This window comes from Pituophis catenifer, unplaced genomic scaffold (assembly GCF_029215685.1).
Source record: "Pituophis catenifer annectens isolate HBS135680 unplaced genomic scaffold, rPitCat1.0.hap2 SCAF_4, whole genome shotgun sequence".
In the NCBI taxonomy this organism is placed as follows: domain Eukaryota; kingdom Metazoa; phylum Chordata; class Lepidosauria; order Squamata; family Colubridae; genus Pituophis; species Pituophis catenifer.
The window spans coordinates 54,250,368-54,263,659 of record NW_027256884.1 but is presented as its reverse complement, the minus strand read 5'-3'; the positions used below and the strand labels follow the sequence as shown (position 1 = coordinate 54,263,659).

The window sequence follows — 13,292 nt, the reverse complement described above, 5'->3', positions numbered from 1 at the left end:
ACAAATGAACAATGCATGCCTATAATTTTTTTAAAGGAAACTGATGTAATAATTTTGAATGAAAGCAGCCTGATCTTATAGAATGAAATTGATAAATATATGCAGGGAAGTGAAAGTGTAGAGTTTATTCGTGAATAAAAGGGACTAAAATTATGTCAGAAAATATGAAATACTGACATCTAAATTGTTGTGGATGTATATGAAAGTAGAAATCTGTAACTTGAGGTAGCTGCATATTATACTATGAATGGAGATAATGGAGGAATCAGAAGTGAGTTTTAAGAAAAATTATGTAACATATTGTCCATGAACGTGAAAGAATGAGTGGGAATATGAAATATGATTGGACCAATGGAGATATAAGAAAGACTAAAAATGCTGACTATTGGTATCTGCTTAACAATAAATAAATTTCTAAAATATGTTTTAAGGGTAAATGTATTCCTCCGTATACATGTACCCTGTTTCCTCCAAAATAAGACATCCCCTGATAATAAGCCCAATCGGGCTTTTGAGCGCATGGCAATAAGGCCAAGTGCTTATTTCAGGGTTCAAAAAAATATAAGACAGGGTCTTATTTTTGGGGAAACATGGTAACTAAGGAATAGTTAAAAAGGACAATAGTAAGTCAGAATGATATTGAAAGTGGATCCAGTATTATAAACCTAGTGTCTTAAAAAAAAATTGAAAACAAAGTCATATATTTATGTTGAAATATTGAAAGAATGTAGTTGTAAATGTTTTAAATGAGAAAGCATGTTTATCTATGATTGTTGATTTAGTGAAAGCATTTGCTAATGTAAATAGGCTTGAATTATGGATATTTTGCATAACTATGAAGTCTTAGGTTGGGTGTTGAATATGGTAAAAGGAATATTTGATAGAGGTAAAGTGTGCATGAGAATAAATAGGATGCTTAGTAAATGATTGTCAGGGACTAAAAGAACTGTCTAATGTCCTTTTGGTTGTTTAGAATATTTCTAAATAAACGAATAAGGAGTGCCCATGGTGATGATATAAATGAACTGGTTGGAAAAATAATAGTTTTTTGAGGCTTCACTGTGGACTGAGAATATGAATGATTTGTAGCTAAAGACAGATGGACTGTACAACACAGTGAGAAATATGGACCTAAAATCTTGTCCCGTTAGGACAAGCCCATCCTACTCGTGCCAGTAGATAAGACTTACTTTGGATCCCATTGGTCAAAGAACTCCAACTATCGGAATCCAGAAGCTGCAGTGCCCACCCTTTGGAACATCTTACCCTCTAAGGTGAAATCTGTCCCCACCCGCTTATCCTTCTGCAAGAGCCCAAAGACATGGCTCTGCCAATTGGCCTGGGGACTACCTTCCCACCCCTTACACTCTGCTCTTTACCATCTTTTTGGTTATCATATTGATGTATTCTCATTGTGTTCTTTTTCATTGTTTATTATATTGTTATATTATTTTACTTCTATTTCTGTTCTGTTTATACTTCTTTCATTTTCTTCCTTTTCATTAATGTAAGCCTCCTAGAATAGCCCCCTAAAATGAATTTAACAGACAAATGAACAAATGAACAACAGGGCCTGGTGGCTCAGCAGACTGATAGCATTGTGATTAATACCAGCTGTCTGCAATTACTGTAAGCTTGAATCTTACCAGGCTCAAGATTGACTCAGCCTTCCATCCTTTCTAAGGTAGATAAATTGAGGACCCAGTTTGTGGGGGCAATAAGCTGACTTTGTATAAATATACAAAAGTATGAAGGCTATTGCTTAACGCATTGTAAGCCACCCTGAGTCTTTGGAGAAGGGCGGCATATAAATCAAATTAAAAAACAACAACAACATTGGTGTATCAAAGAACAAAGTAACTGGGTTTGAGAAAGTTGAAAGAGCAATTTGAAGTTACATGAAAATTGCAAAAAACAGAGTAGATATATCAATTTGTACAACCTTTTAGAATGTTTAAAAGATGGAGAAATTGATGGATTTTTAAAACAGATATGTAAATGATGAAAAAAGTGGGGAGTAGTTGTATGAAATCTGTCATGAGGGATGAATATTTGTGGAAAGAATCAACAATGGCTGTATATAAGAATGTGTTTTTGCCTTATTTGTTGTATGAAAGCAAAGGTTATATGAGTAATTACAAGAGAAATGTAAGCTGGATGCTTTGCAGATATGGATACATTAGATAGATAGATAGATAGATAGATAGATAGATAGATAGATAGATAGATAGATAGATAATATATATAATTAAGTTACTTGATTACTGTATTAGATTAATTGTTTCTTCACCTTTCATGATACCAACAGTAAACTCTGTAGCTTGAGGCAGATACTTCTTATGTATTTATATTTATTTATATTTCATACTTCTTAACTGCCCTTATCCTTCAGAAAGGGGCTCTGGGAAGTATAGAATTTAATAACAAAATTAACCATTAAAACAAAATAATTTAAGATTTATTTTTTTTTTAATTTGATTTATATGCCGCCCTTCTCCGGAGACTCAGGGCGGCTTACAATGCATTAAGCAATAGCCTTCATACTTTTGTATATTTATACAAAGTCAGCTTATTGCCCCCACAAACTGGGTCCTCATTTCACCTACCTTAGAAAGGATGGAAGGCTGAGTCAACCTTGAACCTTGGAGAGATTCGAACCAGCAGTAAATTGCAGGCAGCTGTGTTAATAACAGGGTATTTAAACCACTGTACTATCAAGATTAAAAATTATTAAAATTATAAAACAAAATTATAACATTTCAAAAGATAGAGAATTCCAAGATGGGGAGGTTAGTAGTTGCTAATACAGATGTGGGTAGGGTTCCTCATAGGGCCATGTTATTTCATGATAGTGCAAGCCATATTTAAGGAACAGTTTCTGTATTGTGAAAATGCTAAATTATAGTGATGCTTAGTCCAGATTTTAATTTAAGTTGCAAGAAGGGCCTATGTTAGGGGTGGGCAACTATGGCAACTTTACGATCCGTGGAATTCAACTCCCAGAATTCCTCAGCCAGCATGGTTGAAGTTCACAGGTCATAAAGTTGCCATAGTTGCCCATCCTTGTCCTAAGTGGTGAATAACATAATGCAGCCCCAAAAATCTCTAAGGCAAATGTATAAAGATATATTTAAGATATGATTATATATCCTGTTGTTTTAATTATTTCTTACTATCGTTATACTGTCTCTGTTGTTTATATCAATCTACCGCAACTTGACATTCTCCTCATGTGCTGGGACCACATCTGCCAAAATTTGACAATGGTGACTTAGAACTTTGGAATCATAATCTCAACACATCTGGAGAACACCAGTTTGGGGGGAACTTGTTTAGTCAAGGTAGGACATTTGGCTATCCTAGGAAACCTAAACTTCTTAGGGTTAGAAGACAGTGAGAACCCAGACAATGAGAAGTTTGTGCACACAACCTAGCATTTTCAAGAAGTCAGCAAATCCAACATTTAATCAAGTCAGCAAAGACATCATACATTCTTGCAAATAAATCCACAAAAATCCTCAGGTGAAAAATGCTATCTTATTGAGAACTGTCAGAAGTAACAGCAGTTAATTGCTTTTCTATACTTGGCAAGGGGTGGGTGGAGCCTCATTCCTCTGATGGTCAGGCTGTTTTTTCTACTGAATTTGGAGGGAAACTAAGTACTCTACTCATTATATGGCAGCCCTTTATTCACTTCTATGCAGATCCTTATGGGCTATGGTTATTGGACAAAAGATTAAATACAAGAGCATCACAGGAATGTAAATAACTGTCTCTGCTGTCTACATTCATCCTGCTTTTAGCATGATACAATTAATTTTCATACTTCTACCTAAGGGCCTAGCTATCTTTGAGACCGCCTGCTGCTACCGACGACCTCCCAGCGACCCGTGCGCTCCCACAGAGAGGGCCTCCTCAGGGTGCCATCAGCCAAACAATGTAGGCTGGTGACCCCCAGGGGGAGAGCCTTCTCTGTGGGGGCACCTACCCTCTGGAATCAGCTGCCCCCAGAGATAAGGAGAATCCAAGACCTCAGTGCCTTCCGCTGTGCCCTTAAAACCCACTTTTTCCAGCAAGCCGGGCTGGCTTAGGAAGAAATTTTTTAAAATTTTTAAATGTTTAATTGGTTTGTGGTTTTTTAAATTTTGGGCCAAATTTATATAGATTTTAATTGTTTTTAATATTTGTATTTCATGTTTTTAACTCTGGCTGTGCACCGCCCTGAGTCCTCAGGGAGAAGGGCGGTATATAAATTGAAAAATAAAATAAATAAAAAATAAAATACAAATGCTTTGGGTACCAGATGTAGTCATTAATTTCTCTGATACATAAAGTAAAATCAATGCATTTCCCCCTTCCAGATACTATTAACTACATATTTAAATGTACACAGGAAGGTCCTGCTTGGAGGTGAGGTATGGAAGAGTGGGGAGGTGGAAGAAATAATTATTAGATGTGTCGCCCAAAGCAATATCACTCTGATCCATACTGGGAATCTCTATAATTGTTTTTAGAGTACAATTATATCACAAAATCCGAATGGTTTTTTTAGCCCTAAGGGAAGGATAGTGATAGCTCAAGATATTTATATAGCTTCAGAAATTGCAATATACATCATACTCTAGTTAGAATATGATAGGAAGGATGCACAGAAAAACCCTTCAGAAACAAGGCTGCCAATATTTTAATTCTGATTTTATATTGCTTCCATATATTAGCACTCTAGAATACTACTGTCCTTTACATATATTAGCTAATTACATTAGAGTGGGAAGATTATGTTTGTACTGACTGTTTACTTATCTTTTCTAGTGATATGAATGAAATGAATGTTTTTCTGAGATATTACAGAATGAAATTTCATTGGTGAATAGAATAGAATACTTATTTAATGTTTGGTGTTCTAATCAGATAAGTACATACTGTTCTTACCTCTTTGGGTTCAGTAGATTCTTTTCTTTTAGGAGGTTGACCAGCACCAGGCAAAAATGCTCCCATTGGGATGTTGATATTTGCCTGGAAATTGGATAACATATAAGTGCATGAAGTTATATTGTAGTAGATCTACAAAAATTAAGAGATGGATGGAGTTTTCTTGATTGTCCAGGCAAATTATATTTGTTTCTCGTCTCTTTTATTAAATTTCTTCTTTTATTATTTTAAATTTAGGCAAATTCAAAATAAGATTAATTCGGACAGCAAAATCTCACATTAAACTTCCATATCAGTGGCAGCATCCCGAGCCTTGTTTATATGGAACATATAAATTATGGTAGTGCTTTATTATATTAGTGCTTAATATAATCTGGTGCTACTATATTAATGTATAAGGGAAACAGAGGTTTATATTTAAACCCTATGTTCTTCACATTTTCCTATAAAGGACAACTTTTTTTGTCTAAGGTTATGGTCATTGTAAAATCAGAGCCCTCTATCAAGAGCTGTGGTGGAGCAGTGGTTAGAATGTTGTATTGCAGGCTAACTCTGGCCACAGCCAGGAGTTCGATCCTGACTGGCTCAAGGTTAATTGATCCTTCCATCCAGTGGTGAAATCCTACTGGTTTGCACCGGTTTGGGCGAACTGGTAGTGATAAAAGCTACTGGTTGGGCGAATCAGTAGTAAAAAAAACCTCTGATTGGTCCGAACCAGTATTTCCAATGATCAGGTGTGCCACGCAATTTATATTTGCTGGAGAGCAGGAAATCCTGTTTTCTAGTGAATCTAAATAGCGCGGTACAGCTGTTTCCCCCTCGCTGTTCTACTTACCTTGTTAAGCATCCTTTTTCCACGTGAAGCGCACATTTGGCACACACTCATTTTAAACAGTAATCACCCATATCCAAGCTAACAGAAAGGTATGCTGGTGTAAAATTTGTCTTCTAATTGCTGATAACTATCTACTATCAGTTTGGCCACAATACTGTAAAATGAAGCTATCTTTAGGAAGTATGAGCAAGGCCTCTTGAGGAAAGAAATTGGAAGATTTTCCCTAGCTGTCATCTGTCCCATTGGCATATGCAGCAAAAGAAACTCCTGGGACATTATTTTACCAAGAGTATGACTTTACTGATAGATCAATACGAGCATAGAAGAAGCAAAGCTAGCTGTGAGGTTTTCGCATGAAAAACAGCATAGTTAATCTTCTCTTTTCCCCATTCAGGCCACCCATTGTCCATCATCCATCAAACCAACACATTCTTTTTATTTTGGGAAAACAGTCTGCACCTTCGGAAGGTTGGCATATAAAATGAAAAAGGAGAGAGGAAAAAGTTAATTAATCAGCTAATAGACGAGGAAGGAACTATATGTTATCGAAATGAGGAAAAGAAAAAAATAGTACAGAACTATTATGAGAAACTCTATAAACAAGAGATGAACTCAGGAGAAAAGATAAAACAATACTTAGAAAAATCTGAGCTACCCAAAATATCAGAAAAATACAAAAAGGCATTAGAGGAAAGGATAACGATGATGGAATTAACACACAGGATTAAAACACAAAAGAATGGCAAAACGCCGGGCTCAGATGGATTGCCCACAGAGCTATACAAAACTTTACAGGATGTAATAAGCAATACAATGCTGGGTATTTAATGAACTCCTGGTAGAAGTGAAGATACCAAACTCATGGATGGAGGTATATATTACTCTTATACTGAAAGAAGATACAGACCTGCAACAAATAAAAAATTATAGATCGATTTCCCTGTTAAACATAGATTATAAGATATTTGCATCAATAATGGCTGATAGACTCAAGAGATTGTTAAATGAATTTATACACACAGACCAAAATGTTTTTTTTTTACCTAAGAGACAAATTAGAGACAATATGAGAATAATATTAAATACTTTGGAATATTATGAAGCTCATCCAGAAAAACAAATGGCATTGATGTTTCTTGAGGCACGAAGGCATTTGACAATGTGAATTGGCAATTTATGATAAAACAATTACAGACTATTGGCTTTGGGGGGGGGGGAGATTTATAAATATGATTAAAACAACTTATTATAAGCAATCAGCAAAGGTGATAGTAAATGGAGATATGACAGAGGAGGTTAATATTATGAAAGGTACAAGGCAGGGATGCCCTCTATCCCCATTATTATTTGTGTTGACATTAGAAGTATTAAATAGAAACATAAGACAAAATGAAGAGATAAAAGGTATGAGAATTAAGAAAGAAGAATATAAACTACAGGCATTTGCAGACAATTTAGTGTTTATTTTAGAGGAGCTGCAAGAAGTAGGGCCAAAACTAATAGAATAAATAGAAGAATATGGAGAAGTGGCAGGATTGAAAATTAATAAAGACAAAACGAGAATATTGGTGAAAAACATCACAGAAAAGCAGAAAAGGGAATTAATGGAAAAATTAGATATTCAGATTACTAAAAATATAAGATATTTAGGAATTCAATTAACAGCAAGATGTATAACAATTAAAAAAGATAATTACTATAAATTGAAAAGACAAATTGAGATATAGTTGGAGAAATGGAAGAATTTACAATTATCATTAATGGGAAGAATAGCAATAATTAAGATGAATATATTACCAAGATTGTTGTTTTATTTTGAACAATACCAATAAAATTAGAAAAAAAATATTTTGAAAATCTTAATAAAACAATAATGAAATTTATATGGCAAGGGAAAAAAGTGAGAATTAACATAAAAATGTTACAAGATGCAAGACTTAGAGGAGAGTTTGGACTACCAAACTGGGAACTATATTACCAAGCAGCAAAATTATCATGGATGAAAGAATGGATTGTACTGAGAAATACAAGATTATTGACATTTGAGTGACATGATTTACAACTGGGTTGGCAATCTTTTTTATGGTATGGGAATATTTTCAAAGACATTATGTAAGCAATGCTTTATTATTAGTATGGGAGAAAGTTAGAGAAAACCATTACTTGAAAATACCAATGTGGCTTTCAACAATGGAAGCATTAATACATCCAAATATTATCAATATGAGAAATATTATTAGATATAAAGATATCTTATCAGAAAAGGGGGAATTGAAAAACGAAACAAGAATTAGAAGAACAAGGGATTGATATGGTTTGGTATACACAATTGCAAATACAATCAAGATATGAAAAAGATGTTAAATTATATGGTGTAAGGATTGCCTCTCTTTCCAGTTGTGGGACTCAGGGCTGGTTGGGAATGGGCGCCGATGTGTGTGCTGCCTGGGGGGGAGGGTTTGCTGGGTCTTCTCCCACTGCTGCTGCGCCATCTGATCAATAGGCAGGCTCCAGAAGGGGCGGTGCCTCCCGTGGCATCATCCATGACTGCTGCCCTTTCAGCACTCTTTGGTTGTTGCCCTGGCTCCCCTCAGATGTTGAGATTTTCCAAAATTTCCATCACCAATTGGATTATATGCCTCTTCAGACAATCCTCAGTGGTGTTTTGGTTATTCCCCCGTGGTCAGCAAGGGCTTCTAATTTCAGTTTACACCCTGGTTTTCAGTTGCCATGGCTGAGGGTGATTCTTCTGGTTCTCTCATCCCAGCTACCTTTCTTCCCAATGCTAATTGACCAGTGGGGCTTTTCAGGATTCTCCAGGGTTACCTCATCCTCTCTGATGGGATGTACAAAACAGGCATCCGACTGGGTGGCGGTTGATGTCTCCCCCCAGCATTCATCTTCTCCCAGTTCTCTGCTTCATTCAGACATGGTTTGCAAGGTCCCCTTAGTAGAGCGAAGATTGCTTCTCTGAGTTGACCATTTTTCAGATCTTGCTTTCTGTAAGGATTGCCTCTCCTTCCAACTTAAGAAAGTAAAGACTCTTGAAACGTGGTAATTCAAAAGGATCCTTTTATTAAGCAGAAATGATAGCAATCAAGTTAAAGCAAGATTTGAATACCCTTAGGCAAGACAAGTAGGATTAAAGCAGTACAGACCCCTCCCTTTAAGTCAGAATGCAGATTTTAGCCAATACACAAGTGTGAAGATGTTTTCTTTACTAGTTTCCTTGAGAACCCAAACAAACATGTATTCACACTGTTATCCTTTAAAGTGAAACAACCCACATGGCTATCATAAACATTCCTCCATGTTAAGGAGGGCTCCATGATCTCAGGGCTCTTTGGCACAGGATATAGGTTGTAAAATATCTGTTGACACAGGGAATGCTAGTAAATCAAATCCAAGTCTCCCCCTTCTCCCAATTGATTGGCAGCATCACTTTTAGGGATCTGACATATGGTTTTTACTTGGAGATGACAGAATTGGATGAGATACACACAGGAACAGATGAGAGAATGATTAAAAAGTTGTATACCCTGTTTTCCCCAAAATAAGACATTCCCTGATAATAAGCCCAATCAGACTTTTGAGCGCATGGCAATAAGGCCAAGCGCTTATTTCAGGGTCCAGAAAAATATAAGACAGGGTCTTATTCTCGAAGAAACACAGTAGCTACTTACTTTGTATCAAATTAGAAGAAGAACAAGTAAAAGAAACAATGATAGCATGGGCGAAAAACTTTGGGTATACAATAGAGCTAGATAAATGGGAAAGAAACTATAAATTGACAATGGCAACAGCATATAAAGAGAATTTATACTGTATAAAATGTTTTATAGATGGCATATGTCACCAAAAATGGCTAAAATGTTTGAAGATAAATCAACTAAATGTTGGAAATGTCACCAGACACCAGGTTCGTATTATCATATGTGGTGGACATGTGCAGAAGCGAGAAACTATTGGGCAAAAATTTGAGTATGGTTAGAGAAAATGACTCAGCAACATATCGATTTAAAACTGGAGCTGCTTTTATTAGGTATTTTACCCAAGAAATTTACCAAAGAAAATGTATATCTGATTATTCATGTAATAACTGCAGCGAGAATTGTATTTGCACAAAATTGGAAAACGGAAAAAATCCCTACAGAGGGAGAGGTAATTAAAAAAATATTAGAATGTGCAGAAAAGAATAGATAAACATTGGCAATTAAAGGGAAGGAAGAATTGAAGTATTATAACATATGGGGGCAATTTTACCATTGGATAGAAAATGAATATGGACACAAAGTGATATAATATTAAATAAATTTGGAAAGAAAATGTTTTTTTTTATTGCAAAAGTTTTACAATTACATTTTCAGCCCTTTTTCCCCCCACCCCCCCCAAACTTCCCAACCTCCCTAACCCTCCCTAACCCTCCCCTCCCCCCAGACTTCCCTATAATATACTCATAACTGGTAAAGAAGAACACAAAAAAAAAACACCTTAATATAACACTTATGTAAAAACTTGAACCCCTCCCTCCCCTGTATAATTTTTCTTTTTACCCTCATTACCTTAAAGTATTTCTAATACATTATTTTCAAATAAAAGCTATTTGATACTTTCTAGTTTGATATTTGTTCTGAACATATTCTATCCACCTTTTCCATTCCCATTCATAAGTCTCTTGTGAACAATCTTTTAAGTATGCTGAAATCTTCGCCATCTCTGCAAAACTGGCCATCTTCAAAGTCCATTCCTCAATAGTGGGCAAGGCTTCATTTTTCCAATATTTACCTATCAACAAACTTGCTGCTGTTATCATATACAATATCAGTTTTGTTTCACCCGATGTAAAACCCTTAACTATACCCAATAAAAACAGTTGTGGAGAGAATTGAATTTTTTTCTTCAAAACATTCTGCGTGACCCATCAAATTTTTATCCAAAAAGCCTTAACTTTCCTACAGGTCCACCAAACATGATAATACGTAGCATCCAAACATTCACATCTCCAACATTTTGGCTGAACATTAGGGTACATACATGACAACTTTTTGGGATCTAAATTGCCATCTATAAAACATTTTATAGAAATTTTCCCTCAGGTTCTGCGACTGTGTAAATTTAACATTCTGAACCCAAATTTTTTCCCATGTTTCCAACATCACTGGTTCTTCAAAATTTTGTGCCCACTTAATCATACAATCTTTAACTAATTCAGTTTCTGAGTCCCTTTCTAACAAAACATTATAAAGCCTTTTGATATGCATTGGACCTTTCTCTTTTATATGTCTAACCAATTCTTCCTCATGCAGCATAATACCAGATTTTTGGTCCTCTTTCCATCTCAATTGTAATTGATTATATTGTAACCAAGTTAAATTAATCCCTTCGTCCAACAGTGTCTGCAATGTCTTCAGCTGCCATCTGCCCGCATCTGTAAAAAGAACCTCTTTATAAGAAAACCCCCCGAGTGACATTATATTTGTATTCCATAAAGTATGACCAAGATCCAGCCATAGCGGTATTTTATAATCCCATTTGAGTCGGTGCTTCTTCCAAACTCTCATCAAAGAGTCTCTAAGTATATGACTTTTAAATACTTTATCAACTTTGTCATCATAAAATAAGTAAGCATGCCATCCAAATTCAAGATCAAAACTTTCCACATTCAATATTCCAACCTTTTTACTTCCAAACCAATCACTTGTTAAAGTTAAAGCTGCTGCATCGTAATATAACTGTAGGTTTGGAAGTTTGAGACCTCCTCTTTCTGGAACATCTTGCATAATTTTCAGTTTCACTCTCGGCTTTTTCTCGTTCCAGACAAACTTATTGAGTCCAGTTTGCCAAACTTTCAATTGTTTATCACTTTTAAGCACCGGAATCATTTGAAACAAAAAAAGAAATCTTGGCAAAATGTTCATCTTAACTGCTGCTATTCTTCCAAGTAGTGACAGCTGCAGTTTTTTCCAAGTCTCCATATCTTTCTGCACCTCTCGCCACAACACCTCATAGTTATTTTGAAACAATTTCATGTTTGATTCTGCAACCTGAACTCCTAGATATTTTACCTTAGGTACAGTCTCAAAACCTGCCCTCCTTTCAAGCTCATGTTTACAATCTTGTGTCATATTTTTAACTATCATTTTAGTCTTTTTTGGATTCAGTCTAAAACCTGAAACTTTACCATAGTCCTGTATAATGTCCTTCATCAGGATTATTGATTCCATTGGTTGTGATAGGGTAACAACCAGATCATCTGCAAATGCCTTTATTCTGTAATCCTCTTGCCTAATCATTATGCCTTTCAAGGTATTAGAGTCCCGTATTGTATTTAGCAAGACTTCTAGTGTTAAGATAAATAAAAGTGGGGACAACGGACATCCCTGTCTTGTTCCTTTTTCAATTTTAAACTCTGTTGTCAAACTTCCATTAATAATAATCTGTGCCTTTTGCTCTTGGTAAATTGCTGAAATCGCCTGTATAAATTGATCCCCAAAATCCATCTTTTTTAAAGTCTTTAGTAGAAAATTCCAATCCACTCTATCAAAGGCCTTCTCTGCATCCAGAAAGACCAGCACTGCAGGAATCTGTTTATTCTTCTCAAGATATTCCAATAAATCTATTACTTGCCTTACATTATCCTTCATGTGTCTGCCCTCGATAAATCCCGCTTGATCATCATGAATCACCTTTTGAATTACTGGCATCAACCTGTTGGCTAATACTTTCGCATAAATTTTATAATCTGTATTCAAAAAAGATATTGGTCTATAGTTCTCTGGTTTTTTAGGACCGACTTGTTCTTTTGGTATCAAAGATATGTAAGCTGTTGTCCATGATGGGGGTATTTTACCCCCTTGTTGAATATTACAAAATAAGTCTCTAAGTTGTTCCACCATCTCAGCTTGCAAAGTTTTGTAATACACTGCGGTCAAACCATCCGTGCCAGGAGCTTTGGCTGTTTTTAGCTGTTAACATCTTATAAAAATAGTCCTGTTGTTGATTGGGAGCAGAAATTCCAATCAGAAGAATTTGGCCAATTGCTGTAAGCAGTTCAATTGCTACAAACCTACCATCTTCGTCTGCTTCTATAACTTTAGCTGTTAACTTTTTATTTACATAAATAACCACACCATTCTTTTTTTGCGAAGTTGAAGATATAAAATGTATTCCTAGTTTGGAGTTTATCAAGTATTTTTGATCTTGAGTTGTGATATGCGTTTCTTGTAAACAAATTATATCATTATTAAATTGTTTCAAATATGTAAATAATTTCTTCCTTTTCTGTGCTGAATTCAACCCATTCACATTCCAAGATAAACACTTAAGCATCATCTTCCTCTTTCTGGAACAAAGAGCAGAATAATCGAATGTCATCCGAAAGCTTCGATCCTGCTCCCCCCATGGCTCTTGTGCAGTACTCTTAACTGCCTTCTTGTCTTGTCTTTCCTGTTGTTGTTGTTGCTTTTGTTTAAGTAACTTAGATTGAGCTCGGGTTATACGTTGATCCTTAACTTCGATCATCTGA

The 13,292-nt window shown here is 35.6% G+C and overlaps 1 protein-coding gene across 2 annotated transcripts in view; it reads right to left on the bottom strand.

Annotated features, from left to right (window-relative positions):
- SMPX (small muscle protein X-linked) overlaps positions 1-13,292 on the bottom strand; it is a 54,577-nt gene that overhangs the window by 5,911 nt on the left and 35,374 nt on the right. For both annotated transcript variants that reach the window (XM_070944026.1, XM_070944027.1), the window contains one exon: positions 4,933-5,016. In XM_070944026.1, coding sequence (XP_070800127.1) covers positions 4,933-5,016 — 84 coding nt within the window. The remainder of the gene's footprint in view (positions 1-4,932; positions 5,017-13,292) is intronic.